Source organism: Molothrus ater, chromosome 10, assembly GCF_012460135.2.
Source record: "Molothrus ater isolate BHLD 08-10-18 breed brown headed cowbird chromosome 10, BPBGC_Mater_1.1, whole genome shotgun sequence".
Taxonomy (NCBI): domain Eukaryota; kingdom Metazoa; phylum Chordata; class Aves; order Passeriformes; family Icteridae; genus Molothrus; species Molothrus ater.
The window spans coordinates 20931862-20954097 of NC_050487.2; the positions used below are offsets into that span (position 1 = coordinate 20931862).

At 42.7% G+C, this 22236-nt stretch overlaps 1 protein-coding gene and 1 long non-coding RNA gene across 2 annotated transcripts; one reads left to right on the forward strand and one right to left on the reverse strand.

Annotated features, from left to right (window-relative positions):
- Positions 1 to 695: 695 nt before the first annotated feature.
- LOC118690339 (uncharacterized) lies at positions 696 to 1452 on the reverse strand. The gene is made up of 2 exons (XR_004980765.1): positions 1344 to 1452; positions 696 to 856 (listed from the first exon to the last, which is right to left on the reverse strand). It is a non-coding gene; the product is annotated as an uncharacterized LOC118690339 (long non-coding RNA).
- Positions 1453 to 2211: 759 nt separating this feature from the next.
- Positions 2212 to 21304, forward strand: NCEH1 (neutral cholesterol ester hydrolase 1). Its single transcript, XM_036388644.2, has 5 exons — positions 2212 to 2470; positions 10949 to 11177; positions 13041 to 13110; positions 15048 to 15219; positions 16587 to 21304. The coding sequence occupies exons 1-5, from the start codon at positions 2333 to 2335 to the stop codon at positions 17202 to 17204; spliced, it is 1227 nt and encodes a 408-aa protein (XP_036244537.1). The 5' UTR covers positions 2212 to 2332; the 3' UTR covers positions 17205 to 21304.
- The last annotated feature ends 932 nt before the right edge of the window (positions 21305 to 22236 follow it).

The following is a 22236-nucleotide window of genomic DNA, read 5'->3' on the forward strand; positions in this document are numbered from 1 at the left end:
AGCTGATGGAACCCCAGGAGGCCCAAGGAGACCTTGGTGCCCCCTTGGTGCCCTGTTTTCCCAGGAATCTGGGGTCCAGCACCTCTTCCTTGGCGTCAGGGTGTGAGTTTACAGAGGTAAACTGCTGGCCCTGAGATGTCTTGCAAGCATCCTGGGGTTTCATTTATCTCTTTTACATTTTTTTAAACAAATCTGTCTCAAACCACAGTGGTTTGTTGTTGGTTTGGTTTGGTTTTTTTTTTTCAATCAACTGAAAATCAACTGAATTTTTTTTTCAATCAACTGAGCCATTGATTCAGTTTAGCCAGAGCAGCAGTTTTGAAAACATGAGGAAGGGGAGAGATCAAGCACCAGATGTATGTGAGGGGTCAGTGGAAGCATGAGAAACCTCAGAAAAATCCCATCCAACCTTTTTTATCCCTACTTTGTGGAGATAAGTAGCTGAGAGAGGAGTGGGGCTCAGTTTTGCTGGAGGTTTGGGAACAGTGAGTTTTGTTGAAGAGATGGGTACCAATTATTACAATCAGGATGCTGGGTGTGGGATTTAGGGGCAGGGGCAGGGAAAGCAAAGGAACAGGGTATGCAGAGCAAGGGAGGCAGGGGAGCAGGGCACAAGGTGAAGGAGAAGGTGTGAGCACAAAATAATACAGAAAGGCACAACTTTGTATAAAAATCTGGAAACCTTGGGGACTTACCCTGTGCTGCTTTCTTGGCAAAGCTTGTTTCTTCCCTTCTGTAGTCTACCCAAATGGACTGTGAAAACCACAGAAAATCCATCTGCTGTTGTTATTAGAAAAGGTTAAAGATGCTTGAGGGGCTGACTTTCTTGCTTATTCCAGAAACATTCTTCTGCAACCTTTAGAATCAGCAAGGTGGTACTTCAGTTCCAGGAAAGCTTGACTAAAAACTGACCTTTTCATTTGTAGAAACATATTTTTTTTATATTACGTTTTCATGTCAACTTTTAAAGGAAATTTGTGCTTTCCAGGACTCTATTTATATTTCCATGTGACTTTTTAGTATTATGAATTCATTTTTAATTATAGTCAGTGTTAAGTTTGGTGCTCATTCTTTTTTTTTTCTGCATTGGATTCATCATGTACGCAAATCTGGCTATTTAAATAAATATTTTAATTTGCTGACGATAGGACTGTGACTAAGTAATGACTTGTGTAAAGGCTGAACTCTTTAGAGTCTGATTTAAAAAATCTATTTAAATTCTTTTCCTGTCTTAGGCACAAGAAATATTTCTGTGTTAAACCAAAATTTGTTACTGACCCATGGTAAAAAAATGAAAACCCCAACAAACTCCCACTCAAAACAAAATTACAAAATAAACGTACCTTAAACAAATAATATCTCTGGAATCATTTTGTGATGTGCTAAATGGGAAGCAGTATGGTTTCTTCAGGTAAAATAAGGGTGTCCCTGAGTTTCTGGAAACACCTTGAATCTGAGATCCTCTCTAACTGACTTGAATTGATCCAACCTTCATTGTTGCAACCTTCATCTCACCTCCTCAGCCTCTGGGCTCATTGGAGAAGGGCCAACCCTACCTGAACATTGATATTCCTGTTCTCTGCTGGCAAAGAGCTGCCACCGCATGCACCTGCTGCTGCTGCAACCCTAAATGTGAAAATCAAGGCCAGCTCTGACAGGCCTTGGAGCAGCTTGGTCTAGTGGAAGGTGTCCCTGTCCATGGCAGGGAGTTTGGAATGAGATGGTCTTTAAGGTCCTTGCAACCCAAACCATTCGGCGATTCCGTGAAACTGGTGGGGTTTGGTTGTGGGTCGGGCTGGCTGCTGCCAGGTCAGCCCCATAGAACCACTCAGCCTGAGGTGGGCAAAACGTTTGGGTGTGGGTACAGGGGTCAGGTGTAGGCACGGGGTGCCAGCAGTGGGTATGGGGTGCCAGCAGTGGGTACGGGGTGCCAGGAGGCAGCACGGCAGATGTGGATGCCTTTGTTGGCCGAGAGCGCGATGGAGGAGCTCCGTCATCCCGCGCCTCGTGTGTCCGCACAGCCCCTTCCCCCGCGGCCCCGCGCCCGGCCCGGGCAGCCCCGGGCGGGTGCGACGCTCCGGGGCGGCGGTCCCCGAGCACGCCCGGCCGCGGGGCGCGGCGGCTCCGCGGGGCGGGCGCGGCGGTTCCACGGGGCGGGCGCGGCGGCTCCGCGGGGCGGCGCCGGGCGGGCTCTGGGCTCGGCTCGGGCCGGGCACACGGCCGGCGGCCCGGGAGGAAGCGCCGGGACTTCCTCCGGGGGAGGCCGGCCCGGGGGCGGTGCGCGCCCCGCGGGGAGCGCGGCGAGGCGGCCGCACACGGCGCGGAGGAGGCGATGCGGGCCGCCTGGCTGCTGCTGCCGGCGCTGGCCGCCCTGTCCGCCTACTATGTGTACCTGCCGCTGCCCGGCGCCGTGTCCGACCCCTGGAAGCTGATGCTGCTGGATGCCACCTTCCGGGCGGTGCAGCAGACGGTAAGGCGGCCCCGGCACCCCGGCGCTGGGGAGGCTGGCGGACAGCCCCCGCACCGGCACCGGAGGCGGTCGGGAGCGCGGTAACGGTGCCGGCCCGGGGCATCGGCGCAGCGGGAGCGGCCCCCGCACAGCCCTCCCGGCCCGGCCCCCCGGGCTGCCTTGTGGCTGGGGAGCGCCCGAGTCGGTGACATCGCGTGTGCGGCGGGCCGGAGCTGGGCCGGTCCCGCAGCACCGGGTGATCCCGCATGCAGGAGGGGAAGCGGGCTCATGTCCCTCTGTGACTGCGACAGCGGCAGCGCCGCGCAGGACAGCCCCGGGTGTCGCCTCTGTCCGTCCGTCCGTCCGTCCGTCCGTCCGGCGAGCGCCGCTCGGAGCCGCCGGCTGCCAGCGCTGCCCGGGGCTCCTGGCACAGCCTCACTGATGTGCGAATTGCCGGCTCTTGGTCAGGAAAAAAGAATTAGTGTGTTTAATCTGATCCCTGTGCCTTAGGGAAAGAGGACAGTGGAAGCTCTTTCAAATGTTAAACTGTCTTGATTTGGAGTCTTGTTACTAAAGAAAACTCTCTGGATGCTTGCTTTTTGTCACAGAGCAGTTGTCACTTAATGATTTCTCCCTTATTTTCTGCCAGCGTTTTTATGCTGACATGAAACAGAAAAGAGATGGCAAATTTTCTGATAATGACTTCATCTCTGAAGTTTGTTTTCTTCTAATATTATCCAGTCTTTCACAAGGACTGATCAGTTATAGACAGGACTGATGTAAGGCAGAGTGTATGTGAAAATTGAAAGTTGTTTTGATTTAAATTTCAGTTTACTGGATTGTTTTGAAATGTGCAAAAGCTTGTATTTTGAGCAGATGACGATCCCTTCAAAAAAGGATTTAATGAGTTAGTGGACAGAGGGCTCATAAATGGACTAGGTGGGAACGTACCTGCTACATTCTTAATGCAGTAATGGTGAGTAGTGGGAAGCATGAAGACAATGAACCCCATACAGTGTCCAAACTTGTATATTCTGTCTGAATAGCTTCTCTGGTTGTCACCTTTGGAGACAGAGGCTGGGACTAAATGGATCACTCATCTGATTCCCTGGGACATCTTATGGTCCAATTGTATAGCTGAATCAAGGCATGCCTCTAGGTAGAAATGATAAAACCTGTTTGCTTTACAGATAAAACCTGGTCACTTGTATGTCCTCCTGTATGAGAGGAAAATTATGCAATAGTTTAAATTCTGCAGGAAAATCTATGGCTTGACATTCACTTGCTCCATGTTTTAACTCAAATGACTGAACTGCAGGTGCTCAGCTCGCCCAAATTCATTGGTAGGTAGGGACAGAAGGGCCATGGTGCCTGCAAAACACAGTGTCATGGTTTGTCCAGGATCACCTGAATCAAGGCCAGAACTGCTGGCTCAAGGAGACCTAACTTTAGAAAATGGTATGACTGTGGCTATGTATATGTATATTGCTGCTGCCTCAGCTAAACATTCAGTTTGTTTATGTGGTATGTTGGGTTGTAGATGTATTCTGGTGCCTCTAGCTTGGAGGCTGAGGAGTATCTCTTTTTGAGATATTCTAGAGGTCATAATCCCAGGAGGAGCTGTCAGGACCAAGCCTGGTGGGTGCCAGCTGGAGCAGGCTAGTGGCAGGACTGAGGTGCCCACATCTGCCCCACTCTCTGAGGCAGGGAAGACTTTGTTAGGGGAAAGTGGGCATTTCTTAGTTGTATACATCTCTGGCCTTAGAAATAAAAACTTCAGTAGTGAGAAAAACCACTAAGCAAGTAACAGTCCCTGTAACATCACTTGCAAAAAGCAAAGGGACAAGTGAGTTTTACCCAGAAGCATGAAGGAGGTGAGTTGTTAGAGGTGCCCCAGCCATACAGAGGTGAGCCTTGGGGCGCTGGTTGCTGGAGAGAAAGAGAAGGTGCTTTCCAAGGGTTCAGAAGTCTTTCTAACACTGAGGCAGCACAGTTGGGAATAAAGGACTGTCATTAGGAAGGAACTCTTGTGAACCAAAGGTAGAATTGTAAAAGTTAAGCTTGTGTATGTACTTTGTTAGGCAGCTTTTGTGTATGTATATATATATATATAAAATAAAGTGTATGTCCTTTTCCAGAGGTCAGCTTCCTCTTTCTTTCTCTATCAGCTATTTCAAGGCCAAATGGTTTAACATTTCTCTCGGTGGGACTGCTGAACTTTCACCCACTTCTGAATGTATTTCAGCTTGCTGTTTATTACTTTGCTTTATAGGTCTGATAGCTGACAGAAATACCTTTCTAATTTTAAAATCTCTGAAATGTATTTTTTCCTCACAAACTTAATGTGCTTCAAATAAATTAATTGTCTTTTGCTTATTTTGAAATGGATTTGTTAAGATTCTGATGATTAAGTGTGACCATTTCTTATTAGGCATAATGTGTTTATTTGCTCAGTGCATTAATAATCACTGTGAATAAAACACAATAGGGCTGTCACTGGCTTCCAGTGTACTAATGATAAGGTTTTTACATTTGCATGTAGAGTTTTGTCCCATGCAGCTATAAATTTCTTTACAAGCTTGGGACTGAGTCAGTCCCTGGCTCAGTGTGAGAATCCAACACTCACATATAATCAGGTGGTTTAAAACGTGTGTAGCGTTTATAGGGCAGTTTCTTTAAGCAGGTTTCAAAACGTACTACAGAAGGGAACTGATACTACTAAAGTATCAGTTTAAGTCTTAAACTGGGAGGAACAGAGGTAGGGAGAGCTGGAGTGCTTATCTGAGGTCACAAAAATTCCAGTGAAGGAGCTGAAAACTGAGATGACTTTCCAGAGCCTTGTTCCTGTGCCCTCTCTAATGCCCTGTGCTGCTCTGGAAAGAAAACAGAGAAACTGAGACTTGAATGATATTAATGAATTGATGTGAAAATGCTTACCTAAGAAAGGGTAATTTGCCCATCACCTGTCTCAAAATGGAGCATGGTAACATTTTTACACGAAACTGATATAACACAATTTGAGATTAGAAATTAAAAACTTGTATACATACATACATATATATATACAGGTACATCAGAACTCAGCTTCACTGAAATTTGGGAAGCCACAGAAAGTTAATTACAGGATTGAGCCATAGATTTAACATCATTTTTTCAGTGGGTGTCTATTTACAAGTGTCTAGAGCAACAATTCATAATTATGCTGTAACAGCAGTATTGATAACAGGCATTTTGACTTCTTCCTCTAACCACTCTCCCTCAGAAGAGGAAAGAGAGCAGCACATGTTTATTCAAGTCCTTTGAAATAAGTTATTTCTGAACACCACTATCAAGACACTTGCTATTCTGGTGCATGGCAAGGAAAGAGGAATTTTTTTGGAATTCGGACAGCTGTTAGCAAAGGTTTGGAAGGAAAAATAGGTTGGCATAGGGGCCATCAGATAGATGTATATGGAAGAAGGCAGGCAGCTGTACAGGGCAGAAAACTTCTCATCAGCCAAGTGTTTCCTTTGTGCTTCTTCTCCACTCACTTCTGGAATAAAATGAACCATGGGATATCAACATTCAGGAGTAAAGAAAACAGTTGACATTCTTTCTAACATTTTAATTTCTCTCTACCCACATATTTCAGAGTGTGTAACTTCTGGACAGATGTAAGTCATAGTTGTAGGCAGTGCAGTAAGTTGTTGATGGTTCTGGATGCAAGAACAGTCTTAGAATTGATTTACAGTAAAACAGGTTTTTAGTTATGGAAGGTAGGTCTCACAGCACTGGCACCTGAGCAGAAACTGAACCACACTGTAAGTCCTGCTTGCAGGAACAGGTAACTTATGTTGCTATAAAAGCAGATCATCATGATTGAATAGGTACATGAGCAAAATCTTACATTAAAACATAATTAGATTTTGTTTCTAATTAATAAACTGAAAAAGCAGTCTTCCTGGTTTCTTTTTATTTCTAAAGGAAATTCATAAAACTAAGAGCACTTGTGTTTGAAAATTGTCTTATCTAATAGTATTAAAAAGACATGTTCTTTACTGGGCAACAAGACACTTGCATTGAGAAATCTTTTTGTAAAATCACCCTTAAACAGGGTAAATTGCTCAAGATGCACCCAAAACAATCTGTTCCACATACAGCTAAATGTGAAAATGATCATGTTTATTTTTCACTAATTTGTTACAGACTACAGACATTGTCGTTGGCATTTTGGCCTGTAATGTTTATAGAAAGTGTCCTTTTCAAAGCAATGCCAGAACTGACTATAGTGTCTGTGTCTTTTAAGGTAGGAAGTTGAGTTTTAGACAGTTCAGCCTGGCAGTTCCAGCATCATTACTCAGTTGAGTCATGAGTGAGATTTGGCTGGCTCCCAAGTAGTTCTGGATGTGAAAAGAGCCTTAGCTGTTTGCCCAGTTCCTGGTGCCCCCAGAGTCTGAAAGGTCGGTGCAGGACCTTGGTTCTGCCCTCTGGGAGGGCACTGGAGGCAGCAGCTGATGCCTCTGGAGGGTGGTGCCTTTGTGCCTTTCTGCCTCCTGACCTGTCGCAATCATTCCGTGCTAAAGGGCAGAGCCAGGCTTAGCCCAGGAAGTCATCTGAGGACAGAGAGTCCCAGTGTGCTGAGTGCAGTTAGAGGTTACTGGACATTTGCAACAAAAACTTTTGGGTTACTTTTTTGCAATAGAGAGCAGATGATGAGAATGGAATTCAAGTCCTTGAGGGATGTGAGTTTCTTCATTACATTATCAGCTGAGGAGCCGGTAGAAGAATCCGTGTAATTCAGGGACAGATATTGGTGGTTAAAGGTGAAGTAATGGTGCCTCACTGGTGCAGTACTTTGTTCATTCTGCCCTGACTCCTTTCTTGATTTACTGAAAAATTTCTCCTACATCAATTAAATCTTTCAGTACCTGGTACCCCACATCAAAGAGTTTACCAGAAGGAAACTGCCAGTCTTGAACAGTTCAGTCCCTTGGGAGTGCCTTCATGGTCCTTACCTTAAAATCTGAGTCATGGGAATGTCCTGGCAAAATAAAAGGAGATTTTGCTGCAGTGGAAAAACTTGCAGCTGTGACCCAGAGCGAGCAATGTGCTTATGCCTGTAGCTAGCATGGCAGTTCTGGGCCAGTTGCCCACAGGCTTTTTATTTTTATACTATCTCCTCTTTCTTTCCTGTAGTCTCTTTACTCTTCCCCCTTTTCCTTATGCTTTCTCTTCCTTCCTGCTAGCTTTTAGTATTGCAGCACTGTCTGCTCTCCCTTTTAAGCAGAGAACATTCTCTTCTCTTCTCTTCTCTTCTCTTCTCTTCTCTTCTCTTCTCTTCTCTTCTCTTCTCTTCTCTTCTCTTCTCTTCTCTTCTCTTCTCTTCATCTTCTCATCCACACATACACATAATCCCCAAATATTTTGAAGTGTTACATTTTATAACCTGCAGCAGCCCTGCAGGTTGTAACTGGCAGGGTGGTAAAAATACAGCTACCAGCAAAGATCAAACCCAGTATTGCTCACATAAGACAAGCTGTTCCAGGTTTATCCCAGATTCAGGGGGATCCAGCTGCTGCCAAAAGAGCTGGCATCCTTTCTCCTGCTCCTCCTTCCTGCCTTGGGCTATCAGGAAGGTGACATGACTGAAGTTTGGTGTTCCTCTGGCTCTGCTGCGTTTGTATTTAACTGGTGCAGCAAGATCATGCTCCAAGGCTTCCGGGGGCACCACAAGAAAGGTGCCAGGGAAGAACGGGCATCAGGATGGGCAGGGCTGTCCTTTGAGTGGCAAGGTACTCCTAGAGGAGAGTTGGCCAACCACATCTTCTGCCAGGAGTATTAGTACAAATTGCTAAGATATGATAGGTATTTTTTTAATATTTAGAGAGAAGATGGGAAGAAATTTATTTGTGAGAACTTTGGACAAGACTGGCTCTTTGCCAGCAAAAAGTGCAATCCTGATGCCTTGTAAATAACCAGCCAATAGGCTGATTAGGCAGATTGACTAACAAAGAATCTATCTGATAAATGCTTGGCAGAAAAACTACCTATGCCTGATAAATAATTAGGACTGTTGCCTCTGTGTGCTGATGTGGAAAGCATCTCTTCCAGGTTTCTGGATTCTTGGAAAGCGTGGTCTATTCTAGGAGCAATAGGCATGAAAAAAGGGCATGGTAGGCTGCAGATGGGCAGGGTTCTTTGTGGTTTGAAGAACAGGGCAAAACACTTCTTGGTAAATACCCCTAACTAGCCTTGAAAACAAAACATTCCTGACTGCAGGGAACATGTGGTAATCTTGTCTACAGAGAATGCAAACTAAAGTGGGAGAAAACAAAAACGAGATGTCTATTGCAGCACAGCCAGGCTAAATAAAATCTACAAAAACATTCTTTTCTTGAGCAGTATTTTTAAGACTGCTCCGCAGTGGTTACCTCCCCTGGGAACTTCCACAGGGCACAGAGAGGATCAGACCTTCATGTGGTTACATCAGTGGCAGCCAAACAAGTTGTGTGCCAGATTATTAATAGATGTATTGCTCTTCAGATTTCAAACTAGTCCTGGGGTCTCCTGTGGGAATTTTAAGTAATGGTGGGAGAAAAACATGGGCTGAAACTCGGAGATGCAAATAGCCTTGAGAATTCAGCATTTCTTCCTGCCAGGTGGATATTTTGTGTTTCTTCTCCCAGAGAAAAAGACTTGCAGTTTGAAGAAATTTGTCCCATCCAAAAACCAGCAAACAGTTTAAAATTTGCATTCCTGCCAAACCATCTCAGCAGGGTGATGTTAGCACAGGTTAAAGCAAGAAAATAAAGTACTTTTTTTTAATTCTTGTTTTGGAAATGTATTTCTCTCCCAGGTCACATAACAGCCCATTGTATTTGGTGTAAAGTTTGGAGGGGTTTATATATCAAATTTGTCTTTTTTTCTACAGCAGTCTGCAGTGAGAGCTGTGCAGGGCCTTTCCTGTACAGAACCTGGATGAAAGCAAATACTTCAATTTTTTTTTAACATTCAAACTAATTAGGACAGAGAAAAAAAATACATGTAAGAGATTGTGGCTGTAAGATCTTCTTTGGAAGAGAGAATGCTGAGTGCTTCAAAGCTTGCTTTTATTCTGGAGAGGGGTGTGTGTGCAGATTTTGTTCAGATTAAACTGGCAACTATCTGTTCTTCAGCAGGTGAACGTGGTTCAACCAGTACCTGGGTGACCCGTGCTCACTCTGTGTCAGCATCTTGAATTCTTTGTAGCAGATTACACTGCACTAGTGGGACTGGCAGAATTCACACTGCAAAGTGGGCATGTGTAGAAAAGCCCTGTACAACAGGACACCTCTTCTTGTTCCAAGTATTTGGTACCTGGACGTAAAATAAAAGGTCCCAGCTGACAGTTTTCCTGGTGGCAGTGTTCCTACGGATATATGTTAAATATATGTGTTAATTTTAACTCCATTGCCTTGCCTGAGAAACTTGTACAAAAGGCCTCACTGGTTATCCAGTTTCTGAGCTCAAAGGGGAAAGACCTCCACTACTTTTCCCTTTGAAATGGTCACTCTGGGCACTGTAGTCCCTGTGGTCCTTTGGCTGCCCTTTTGCCACCCCTGTGCACCATCCAGGGCATGGGAACAGGTATGCACTACACATAGTGAGCAGGTCATGTGTGGGGAGCAGGTCGTGACCATTTCAAAGTGGAGGAGTGCCTTGAATCCCAGTAGTGTTTGCTGAGAGAAACAAGTTTCTAATTGAGTCAGGGCAAAATTTTTTAAATAAACTGAAATAAAAGTCCTGGATAACTGAAGGGGATAAAATCTGTCTACTTTTACCATAAGGAGACAGAAAGATCAGATCATTCTTCAATTTCATAGTGTTTTAGTCACGTAAAAAAGTAACACACTTGAGTCTCTGGGGTTGGTAAAAGGTGTCATTAACCTACTGTTGTTCTTGACTGGTGTTTCAGATCCTTCCCAGTTCTGCAGGCTAAACACAGCACAAGCCAAAAAACACCATTATATTCCTTTAAGACGTTTCCCGTTTCCAAATTTCTTTGCAGCCCTTGGGAACTTTTCTTAATTTGGAAGTAGAAAGACTTATGCTTTGCAGTGGAACAAGAGAAATAATCTGCATTTTTGATACTTTTCCACCAAAAAACATTGCCTGTGTACTATTGCCCTCTGGTGGTACCAGTCTGAGGAGCTTCATAGGTCCCCCCTAGTGGAACATGAGGGTTGTTCCCTTCCAAGGTGTCTTTCAGAGGATCCGAGTGTTTGTTCATGGCTGTGATCCACGAAGTGCTTATAGTTTAATTTTATTTTTCCACAGAAAATCTTCTATGGGCAGCTTTTTGTTTTAATACAGCTTTAAAAACATTAGAGGTTCTTGATAAAATTTCATTTTCCAGTGAATATTGTAAAAGAATCATGTAGGACCTGCCCTTTGAATGCGGTTGTATTACACATCAATGTGGGTAGAGTATGATATGCTCTGAAGTAACAGAAATTTCCTTTCTTCTTTTCCCCCTACTAGTGTCACCTGATTCACTATCTGAGACTCAGCCATCACCTGATAGTTCTGAATTATTTGATTTGCACCTTTGACAAGCTGAAGTCTGTCTCCTCTGAAGACATTAAAATCACGGATGCAGTTTTTGATGGCGTGGAAGTGAGAGTGTTTGAACCTCCTGCCAAGGGAGATGAAAGCCTCAAGCGCAGCGTTGTTTACATCCACGGAGGGGGCTGGGCCTTGGCAAGTGCAAGTAGGTGTCTGACAGTAATTAAATAGCATTTCAGTCTGCTTTTCTCCTAGCAGGAAAAGCCACAAGCTCGTTTTCCTGCCAGGAATGGCAGTTTTGCTAAGATGTACCTGAATTCAGTAGTGACTGTCTCCACTCTCGTGCATCAAGTCTAAGGAGAGAGACAGAAAAATATCATGAACACACAGCAGAAGTGCATCTCTTATCTGCATGTGAGCTGTAAAAAGACTAAAAGGTTAATTTTTTTACATCCTAAGAGGGAAAAATAGCTTATTGATTAAATTTCTGTCATGCCTGGGTGGGCTGCTTAGGCCAGTCCCTCACTTTCTGAGGTAATATGCAAAAACCAGTTCTTGGTGATCAGGTTCCAGTGGCTACATAGAAGGAAATTACGTGGGTTTGCCCCATTTTCAGAGAATAATTAGCAGAAGACGGAGCTGATCTACACTGCATGCAACAGCCTTGCTAATGTTTGGTTCTTAAATAACACCTACCTGGGAATACACACTGCTGAGCACAGACAGGAGGAGTGTGAGGGAAACAGGTAGAGGTTTGTTCCTCTTTGGGTTCTTCCATAGGGACTACAACCATCACTAGCATAATTACCTTGAAATGTACAATGCTGTTTACTCCATTAACCTGGAAACCACAAACATGATGGGGAAGTGAGGTACAGCTATAGGCACTGATAAGGTAACCACTGATTGCTTCTACAGGAGGAAAACAGCCTTGGGACACAAAGGGTTTGTGGCTCCTGTGGCTGCTCTGAGATCCAGATCTCCCTTTTCCTTCCCCATTGTTCCTATGACATCCTGTAGTCCATAAAGCCCTGATTCTGCAGCTTCCTCTACAGACAAAGAACATCAGTGGATTTTTACCAAATGATACAAAACACAGACTGTACTGATTGCATTTGGACTCTGGATGTACAAGTCATTTAGACCATGATTTAGGTTCCTAAATAACTTTAAAATGTGGCCTTCACATGCCTTTGGAAATTCCAGTCTCTTTGTCCTGTAGCAGTTAAACATTTTACTCCTCTTCCTACAGAGGAATTCTGCTTTGAGATGGATTTTCTTAGACCTGCCTAAATATATTTGTTAACCTCCTGCCTGCATCATTTATTCTGTAATAGTTTGCATATGACTCTTGTGGTGCAAAAGTTTATATTAAATTGCTGCACTTTGTCAGGATGATTATAGCTGGCTTTGTCAGATGTATGCCTGAGTCCAAGGTGCAGAAGTTAATGACACAATTGCTACACCTAAATGTTAATTTCTAAGATTGGATACTTTAGAAAACGTTTCATGTCCTAGTATATTTTATAGTACTGGGAACCAACAATTAAGTAACCAGAAAGGAACAAAATTAAAGATAATCAGTCCTCTCATAAATAGGATAGCTGTGATTAATCCTCCCTTAAATGAGTAGCTTAGCTGACATTAATAGGGCAACTCATTTGAATTAAAGCAATGCATGCTATAATAAAATGAACCAGAGAGTGACTCACAGCAGTAACCCTCTCTGGATATAAATGCCCCCAGACCACTATGTGCCTTAGATTTTGGCCAACTGAGAAAATTGTGATAGGTGGGTGAAATGACGTGTCTGAAGTCACCAACAAATAGATGAGGAAAGGCATTAGACTGCAGGATTCTGAAATTGTGATGAATTACCTTCCTTCTGCTGGAAGGAGTATGGATTTGGTACTTGAGCAGTTGTGGGCTGATCTCATTTATCATTTAATTTGGTAGTAAAATCTGATGGATTCTATGTGTGTGATAGCTGTTTGTTTTCTGAGAAAGCTTAATGACAGCTTTGTGACTATTGACTCACTGTCCCCAACACCATGTCCTTCTCTTCCAGGAACAAGCCTTTACAACAATCTCTGCAGAATCATGGCTGAATCTCTGAACGCTGTTGTTGTCTCTGTTGAGTGAGTAATCTAAAACTGATCAAGTGGTTTTAAGGTATTAGAAATCTGTAACACAGTTCTTTAGCTTCTCCTTCCATAGTGGCTTCTCTATAAGGCTGTAACTTGGACAGTAATTTTCTGTACTAGCCTGATACCTTTATTCTTTTAAAATTAAAACAAATTGGAGTAGTATCAGAAATTCATTTGTTTTCTAATAATTTTAGAATACACTCTGAGGTCTGGCAGTTTCCTGCTGCTCTTGCAATCTCCCACTGTTCCAGTCCTCTCTTTTAAGCCTTGTGCTTCCTTCAAGAGCAGAAGACTGCCAGACAATAGAGAAGCAGGGCTGCTTTTTTAACATGTTGAACAATTCCAAGGCAAACAAACCTCTTGATTAGCTAAATACATTACCTTGACGACTCCAGCTTGATTGGTACTGTTCCCATCTTTATTGTCAACTTCAATATTTGCTTTTTTAAACCCAAACACTTGATAAAATTACTCAAGTTTCCCACCTGCAGTTCATTACATACCAAGCTTTGGGATCTAATTGCAACTTAATTATATGGAGTTGATGTTACTCATTTAATGCTTATTATAGTGTACTTTAAAGGATTGGGGGGGTGGGTTTATTTTTTCTTACTGTTTTGTTTTTTTATTATTAGAAACAAGGAAAACTACAAAAGCAGCTGTTGGTTATTCCAGACAAGCAGCAATCACAATATTGAAAAGTTTCTTATTATTCCTTTTCTGATTTATGCTGGTGTCATTCTGTCTATTGCTCTGAGTCACTATTACCTCTTTTCCTTAATCATTGCATCCTTCAATCAAGGGGTGTGTATTCAATTAGCCAAGTCTAATTGGATGCCTTGTTGGTCTGATTGCACATCTCACTTTCACAATCTATTTTACTGTTAATCTAGTTTACTGTTTTGCAAGGAGCTCCCAAAGGACACCCTCAGATTCCTGTCTATACAAGATACAGATTGCTTTCTGACATCAGGTCAAAATTGGAGTTTGAAAGTTGGAATTCTAAGTTTAAAATTTATTCTGCATATGAAACTTCTTTAGCTTACAATCTAAAGATGTTTTGAGTCAGAGACTGAATTTTGGTTGGCTAGGCTCTGCTGAGAAAGTGTAAAATCTGTAGTTTGAAAAGCTGAAAACTTCGCTTTGTACCATAAGGCCCAGTAACAACTCTTGGATATCAGATTATTCAGTAAATACAAACAGATTTCTCCTGTTATTTAGAAGCTGAGGAAGCATCATGTGTGGGGTTCAGCTGCTGCATCTTCCTGGCAGCTGTTTGCTTTCTGTGCCTCCATCTCCCACCTGCCCAATGGGTGTATTTCTGTTCCTCTCCTTGATACAGGAAAGGAATTATGGCATCTGTTGCACTGGAGAAAATTGGCATTGCTTAATTTCTTGGCTATTGTTCATTTCATGGCACAGAGGGATAGCAAGGTTTATTCTCTCCTGACATCAGTAAAAATTTGGGAAGCAGAAGTGCTTAGGCATTTGGCTCAGCCAAACAGGAATGTGTTGGGTATGTATGATTTACTCACCCTCATCCTTGTTAAGGTGGGAATTTGGATCAAAACCAGGCAGGGTGGAATGACTCTCTTGCCAAGGGTGTCTTAACTATTGATTTTTACAATGCATGATGAAATCCTCCATTGTAAATTCTAGGAAAGTGCTGCACAATTTTATACTATCTTGGTATTATTCACGTTTAGTAGGTTCATTTTCATTTTTCCAAATTAGAACATTAATTATAAGATTAGGTCTTACATATGTATTACACACCTCCTACTTCTTCTGTACTATTTGTCCTAATGAAATACTTATTTCCAGTAAGGGTTATCTGCTATCACCTGTAAATCCTAAAGGAGAGGTACAATAACACCAGTACAATAAGGCAGAGGTAAGAATTGGTTCTCATCCCTTTCCTTGTGCAGATACAGGCTGGTGCCCGAGGTGTGCTTCCCCGAGCAGTACCACGATGCTCTTCGTGCAACAAAGCATTTCCTGCAGCCTGATGTCTTGGCTGAGTATTCAGTGGACCCCAGTCGAATTGCAATCTCTGGGGACAGTGCAGGAGGGAATTTGGCAGCTGCTGTGTGCCAGCAGGTAACATCCACTGAGTGTTGTGTGTTGCACTCCAGCCCAGAGAGGCTGTTGGTGCTTGTGGTGCACCATCACAAGGTGATGTGCCACGCCTGAAAACAGAATGGTAGAAAGCCAGCATCTGTTAATTTTCCTTCTGTAAAGTGACTCAGTCACTATATGAATCACATAGGTTGTGATGTGTTGTTACAGTCACAAGTTGTTATGGACCAGAGTTTAAGAGCAAGTAGATAAATTACTTTTTTTAACCTATTTTGCTGGTGAACTCCTTGTTTTTCCAAGTAGTCATAATTTCTTAATACAGTTACCTATTTTTAGATAATTGTCTCTGGGAATATGCTTTTATTTCTTTCAAATACAAATGAAGGACAAAATATACAGTAAATGGAGCTTAATTCTTCTGTTAAATTGTTTTCCTGTAGCATTTTGCACTTTTAAGGAAATTTCTTATGTGTATCTGCAGTTTAAATGTAATCTGAACTTGATCTAGTAAAGAGTTTAAAGGAGACCTGAGGCAAGTAATATTTTTCACGGTTGAATGAAATATTATTATTACTAACATATTTCTATAACCATTAGTGATAAGAAAGCAGATACCATGTCCAGACAACTAATTATCATGACAACCTTGCAATATTGAATTAGGGTGGAAAAATTAATAAGAGACAATTACAATAAAAACTTCAATATTGAGGACTGATAAACATGATAGCACCACGTTTTGGAAAGAGCATTCCTAATTCGATTTCCTGATGCATAATTCTTTTTAAACCAGATGAGACACGATGGGGCACTGGCTATCTTGTGTAGGAGATGAAACAAAGAGTTTGCTGACTATTCCAGTAAGGCAATCAGGAGGCACTAAATTTGTAATTGGTAGACTTAAATCAAATGCAGGTGAAGTCAGACTCAGGGAGGTGCTTCTGCACCAGGTGAGTCTTTGCTAGAAGAAATTGTGGATGCCAGCAATCTGCATTGGCTAAAAAAACACAATTAGATCAATTCATGGAAGAAAAATCCATTAAAAGCTCTTAAAAGCAAGAGTAGCTCCTTTGATTCAGGAAATCCTGCTGTTCAGCTGGGCATTGTGTTAGAGAAATGCCACTTTACACATTTTTTTCTTCTTACTCCTTCAATAAACTCGTGTCACTGGTTTCTGGTGGGAACAGGATGCTGGATCTGCCTGAATGGCCACCTTACGAGAGGAGAAAAAGATCAGGAATATACTTCAGGCAAAACAACCACATTACCTATATAAGAGCAGAATTCATTCTAAAACTGTCAAATGAATGTTTGCTCTCCTGAAGTTCGACATTGATACATGTTTACCTTCTTCATAACCTTAATTCCATCCTGTGTTTTTCGCACAGCTTAGCAAAGATGAGGATTTGCCTGTCAGACCGAAACTGCAGGCCTTGATTTACCCAGTCCTCCAGGCCTTTGACTTCAACACACCCTCCTACCAGCAGAACATGAACATGCCCGTGCTCCCTCGCTACGTCATGATCAACTACTGGATCGATTACATCAACGGCAACTACGACCTGGCTCACGAGCTGCTCATCAACAACCACACCGCGCTCAACGTGGGCCGGGCCCTGTCCTTCCGCGCGCGCCTCAACTGGACCTCCCTGCTGCCTCCCTCCTTCAAGAAGAACTACAAGCCCGTGGTGCAGAGCACGGGCACGGCGGCCATCGTGGAGCGGCTGCCGGCGCTGCTGGACGTGCGGGCGGTGCCGCTGCTGGCGGACGACGCCACGCTGGCGCGGCAGCCGCGCACCTACATGCTGACCTGCGAGAACGACGTGCTGCGCGACGACGGCGCCATGTACGCCGCGCGCCTGGAGCGCGCCGGCGTGCCCGTCACCCTCGACCACTTCCACGACTGCTTCCACGGCTGCATGATCTTCACCGTGTGGCCCACGGATTTCTCGGCCGGCGTGCAGACCAGGAACAGCTACATCAAGTGGCTGGATGAGAACCTGTGAAGGGTGGGCGCGTGGCTGCGGTGGCTGTTCTGGCGGAAGAGTAAACAATCAAAAAGTGCACTTTTCTGAATTCTGACTTCACTCTTCAGCTGCAGACCACCAACTGCAGCATTTTCTAGCTCCATTGGCCTTGCCCAGTAAAGAATTTCGAGCAGTATTTTTTTTCCAAACCACTCTTTTTTCCACTTTGTCCCAGATGACTACTGCCAAACATGAACACGTGTTGAGAAGGGAGATCAGGATTCCTGCAAGATTTTTCCCTGGCTGCAACTTTCAAGCTTTGACTCTAAATTAGGTACAAAGGCCCTGGCTTTGAAGTGATGTGAGATAAATCCTAAGATCTACATCTACTTCTGAATATGTAAAAATGTGAGCTAGTTTACAGCAGTGTTAAGCATCTGATGTCACAGTGATAGCCTTGGGCAGCAGGGCCATGAATTTGAATGACAAGCATGGATTTAGGTGTTGGCTTTTTGCCATAGACAAACAGCTCATTTAAATTTTTAAAAATATTTTTTGAAAAAGCTCTTCTAGGCAGTTAAAATGATGCTAGATGAGTCTTAGCTAAACATGTAATTCAGCTTTGGAATTTGGTATTTACTACCTTTCAATAAATATATTTTTAAAAGGTACAGGACTAAAGATATTTTCAATATAAAGTATGATAGCATACACACAAATAGATAAAATATTATGTGTAGCAGCAGAATCCCACTTTCCTGTGTGAGTGACCTTCAAAGCTGACTACTTATTTGGCTAAAGAATGTGACTTTACCTGTGTTTAAAGCCTCAGTTGTATGATCTACTTACAGAAAATACTGACCTAACTACAAATAGTCTGCTGTGTGGTTTGCACTAATGTTTGTAATTAATAGTAGAAGTTTTTGTTCATTGACTTTTCTTTTGTGTTTATAGTTTTTATTGTATTTCCTGCTTCGTGAAAGGAGGAAGGCAAGCAAATACAAGTGGGCTCCAGTCTATACAGAAGATTTAATTCTGAGCTTTGCAGCTGAGCTTTGTCTGTCTTGTAGACTGCTCTAGGTAAGATGATCTCACTACTGGGCAGCAAGTCTGTGCAGTTTGAGCCAGTCTGTAAAGTTCAGACAGGCAGGACAGAGGAGAGAAACTACTTTGTGACTATCTGTTGTCCAGGCTGCTCGCAGCTTGCCAAAATGAAGGTGGTGTCAAAAGCCCATAGGAACAGAGGAGAGAGTGGGAGATTAAATTCATCCTCAGCCTTACCACAGACTTCCTGTGGATCCCCAGGAGAACAAGGTCATCTCCTTACACCCCACTTCTGCAAGGGAGGCAGTAATTTCCTACCTCACAATGGAGCTGTGAAGCTGAATTCTCAGGCGTAGGTGTAGCACACGATGGGAATGTGACTGCAGGCACTCAGCAGCTCCCGTGGCTTTTGACTTTCCATCCTTCTCCAAGAGCTGGCTCAGAGCAGCCTGTCCCACATCAGGGATGCTGCTGGGCTTGGATCCTGCTGAGCAGTTTGCTCCCCTCTGTCCTGGTTCAGGAACCCTAAGGTGAGGCTTCTTAGCCCTTGGAGATCATGACAAAGGCTATTTATTAAAGCATTCCTTACAGCAGGATTCTGAAAAGTTCTTCAAAAAACCCCAGCAGGTTCTGATAGATCAAACTGCCTTCTGACATTTAAAACATATACAGAGCAGTCCCCTTTCACTGGGATTTAAATTAAATAGGAGAATGGCTTTGCTGAATCACTGCTTCCTGGAAACACCAGGTTTTAACGTGGTTGTGTGTATTAAGAAAAACCATTAATGAGACAAGGCCTGGATGTCAGCTCAGTCATGCAGGCCAAAACTCATTCCCAGCATAGTTCACACAGAGATCACAAGGCAAAGCTTTTTCAGCAGTGGCCCAGATTCTTCTTCCATTTAGCATTTACAAAGACTTGGTGGAATTAGAGCAACCAAATGACAATCTGAATCAGAATAGATTTTGATCAAGAAACCCAATTAACACTGCAGAGGAATTAAAACTTTTTATCTGGATTTAAACCCTTTCCCCCTTTTCCCCATAAATACAACTTCATAGATTGTGTGCTTTGAAGAGACAGCAACCAAAGTTATATTCATTCAAAAGACAAGTTACTACTCTGCCCCAGAGTCCTTTCCCTTTATATGGAGACAACTACATTTACCTGACTTTAAAGTAAAAAAAGAAAAAAAAAATCACTGTACTGAGTTATAACAGGCTTCTTCCTGAATTTCCTGCTTAAAGAGTAAACCCATGTCAGAAAAGATAAAATTTATATCTGCTCACTGTCATGAGTATAATATGTAGATATACTATGATTATATATCATAGTATAACTGTGGTACTGGAATAAAATGGCTAATATTCCTAAAAATCTTCTAATATTTAGTTTTCCTGAGAGTTTTCTGCAAAGCTTTAGCTCAATGTTTGTTTATACCTAAGTTATACATATCTGTTACGAATCTAAAATATAATTGCTGCTGTTTTTTTTTTTTAACTAAATTGAAAGGGAGAGCTGGAATATATATACATATATATATATATATATATATATATATATTCCTGGAGTGGGTTGTAAATTTCCTTCATGCACTGATGCACACTGAAGTCTTGGCACAAGAAATAAGTAAGTTTATAACTGGAGTGGACGTGTTTACGAAGCCGTCAGCAGCCTGGTGCGATGGCCGGGATCTCAGCACCACGTGGATGTGATGCACACTGTTAACTACTTCTGTCAAAGCATCTGGACTACTTTGATCTTGCAGCCATGTGGTTTAATACCTGAGAGCTGCAGAGATACCTGAGGGATCCTACAACATGCAAAAAAAGAGGTCTGAGTTCCAGCTCTAGAAAGCCAGAGAGCTGTCTTTTTAAATTCAGTGTAACCCTTGAACTGAGTTAGTCCCAGCCCAGCTTTCCTCCTCCTGTGCTTTGGTCTCCTTTGCACGCAGTCCCCAAGTCCCACATTGAAAGTTTAGGGTTGTTTCCAGCTGTGTTGCTACAAACTCCTAGGAGCTGACTCAGGGTTACAGAAAGCAGATCCCTGGTAGCAAGGGATTAAGATTAATCCGTATTACAACACCTGGATTTGTTCCTGGGTTTTCGCACATCCCCAGGTGTTTCCTTGCGTTCATCTTGCACCTTCATCCCTTGGTTATTTCACAAAGCAGTTTAGGACATGATGTAGGATCAGAGCAAGTGTTTGTAGCAATATTTCACCTGTGCATGGTAGAGTCTTTTCAGAGAAGATGTTCAATAAATTTGTTTTCTTATCATGATCTTGGCTTTTGTAGGTAGCTTTTCTTCCCCTTCTACGATTAAACCCTATCCCTCTATTGCAAAACATCTTGTTCCTGATGGCTATCAAAGCATTCAGAAGACAGCTTTTAAAAAAAAAAGCAAAATCAACTTGCATAACAGAATCTATACTCATTCTTATCCTGCTTTCATAGACTTGAGAACTATATTAGTGAGTCCCCCATATTTTGGCCTACTATTTGCAGGAATAGATGGAGATTCTGTCTCCTTGGCTGAGGACCTCTTAAAGGATGGGTGTTCAACATTTCTGGAAGCCCTGGCCTCTTTCAAGAGGTTTCATGATGCATAAAAATCACAAGTAAGAATTTCATAACCTTCATCTAAGTAATTTCAGAACTGCATTCCCAGTCAAAGCAGAAAGGCCCTTGTGAGTTTTAACACTTACAAATTAAATAGAAATATTTCCTCTTTAAAACATTATTTTGTAATATTTGGGCCTCTATATTTTTTAATCTCTTACCAAACTGTAGTAGAAACTTTTAAAATAAAAATACTGGAAGCAGGTAAACTTGAGTTAAACCTTTTAAGCTGCTATGATCTGTAACAATGATATTGTTAAAAAATTCCAATACCAGTTGGTTTAATGTTCTCATATTTATGATGTTCAAAAGCCCAACATACAACATACTTGATGTGAATGCATTCAATACCTTATGCATGAGTGGTTTTTGCTTTTTGTCCCAGAGCAGGGGAAAGATTTGTAAGATCTCATTACCAAGTGTAATTTGAGATGTGCTATCAAAATGAAGAACAAATAAATAAAGTGAAATATACCTGTGATTTACTTTATTTTTCCCAGGACCACTGGTTTTGTATTTCTGAGCATTTCCAGTCTGATTTTTGATTGTTTTTAAGGCAGGAGACTTCTGTGTGTCTGTGGGCTGTGAGGGTCACCTCCTTGTACTTCATTTCTGCCAGATGATTAATGGTGACCACATCTGCTGGTGCTGAAGAGTGGACAAACCTGCACTGCTGCTGCTGTTCTTCTTCAAGATAAATAGCAGAAGTCACATTCTCCATTCTGATGTACAAACACATTTTTATGTGTTTATAGGTTATGTGTATGTTTGAAATTTGGTTTAACCAGCAAAAGTCCAGGTTCCTTTTTTATTCCTGTTTGCCTTCCTTTCGCATTCTTTTTTTTCTGACCTGCAATCCATTTTCTGCCCCAGTTCTCTCATTTATTGATCATTGCAGCATTGCTTTTGAAATATCCTAATGTGGGGAGTTTTCCATTTTGTCCAGCAGGCTCCTGTGCCTTTCACAGAATACAAAGCCTTTCTTCTGATGAAAAAAAAAAAAAGTGGTGGGGAAAAAATGCTTCAAAGGGCTTGCAACCCTATTTTTTAAGCTAGCAAGAGTCATACTCCTCCTTGCATGAAATTGAATGCATTAAAACCAGTCTGGGCCACATAAAACATTTTTTTTCCCAGCAATGTTTTCTCAGATGTCATAAAACATCTGTGCAGGGCTTGGCAAGGCAAGGCAGTGCCTCTCTCAGCTGAGTGAGGCTGTGACCACATCCCCTGCTTGTCCCTGTGCCCTATTTCCCACCTCCCACCCTCAGCTGGAGCAGCAGTGAGTGCCCCATGGGGCTGTGCCTGATCCAGGTGTGCCTGACACAGCTGGATCCCAAAATCCTTCTCCTGCATCCCCCCTGCCTGGGTTCTGCTCCTTGCCTCACACTTAGAAACCTCTTTGGAGC

Bases quoted from the DNA above. Each gene is read 5' to 3' on its own strand.
- NCEH1 (XM_036388644.2), top strand. From the start codon at position 2,333: ATGCGGGCCGCCTGGCTGCTGCTGCCGGCGCTGGCCGCCCTGTCCGCC. The intron at 11,178-13,040 runs GTAGGTGTCTGA...CTTCTCTTCCAG, and splicing joins CTGGGCCTTGGCAAGTGCAA to GAACAAGCCTTTACAACAAT. The intron at 13,111-15,047 runs GTGAGTAATCTA...TTCCTTGTGCAG, and splicing joins GCTGTTGTTGTCTCTGTTGA to ATACAGGCTGGTGCCCGAGG.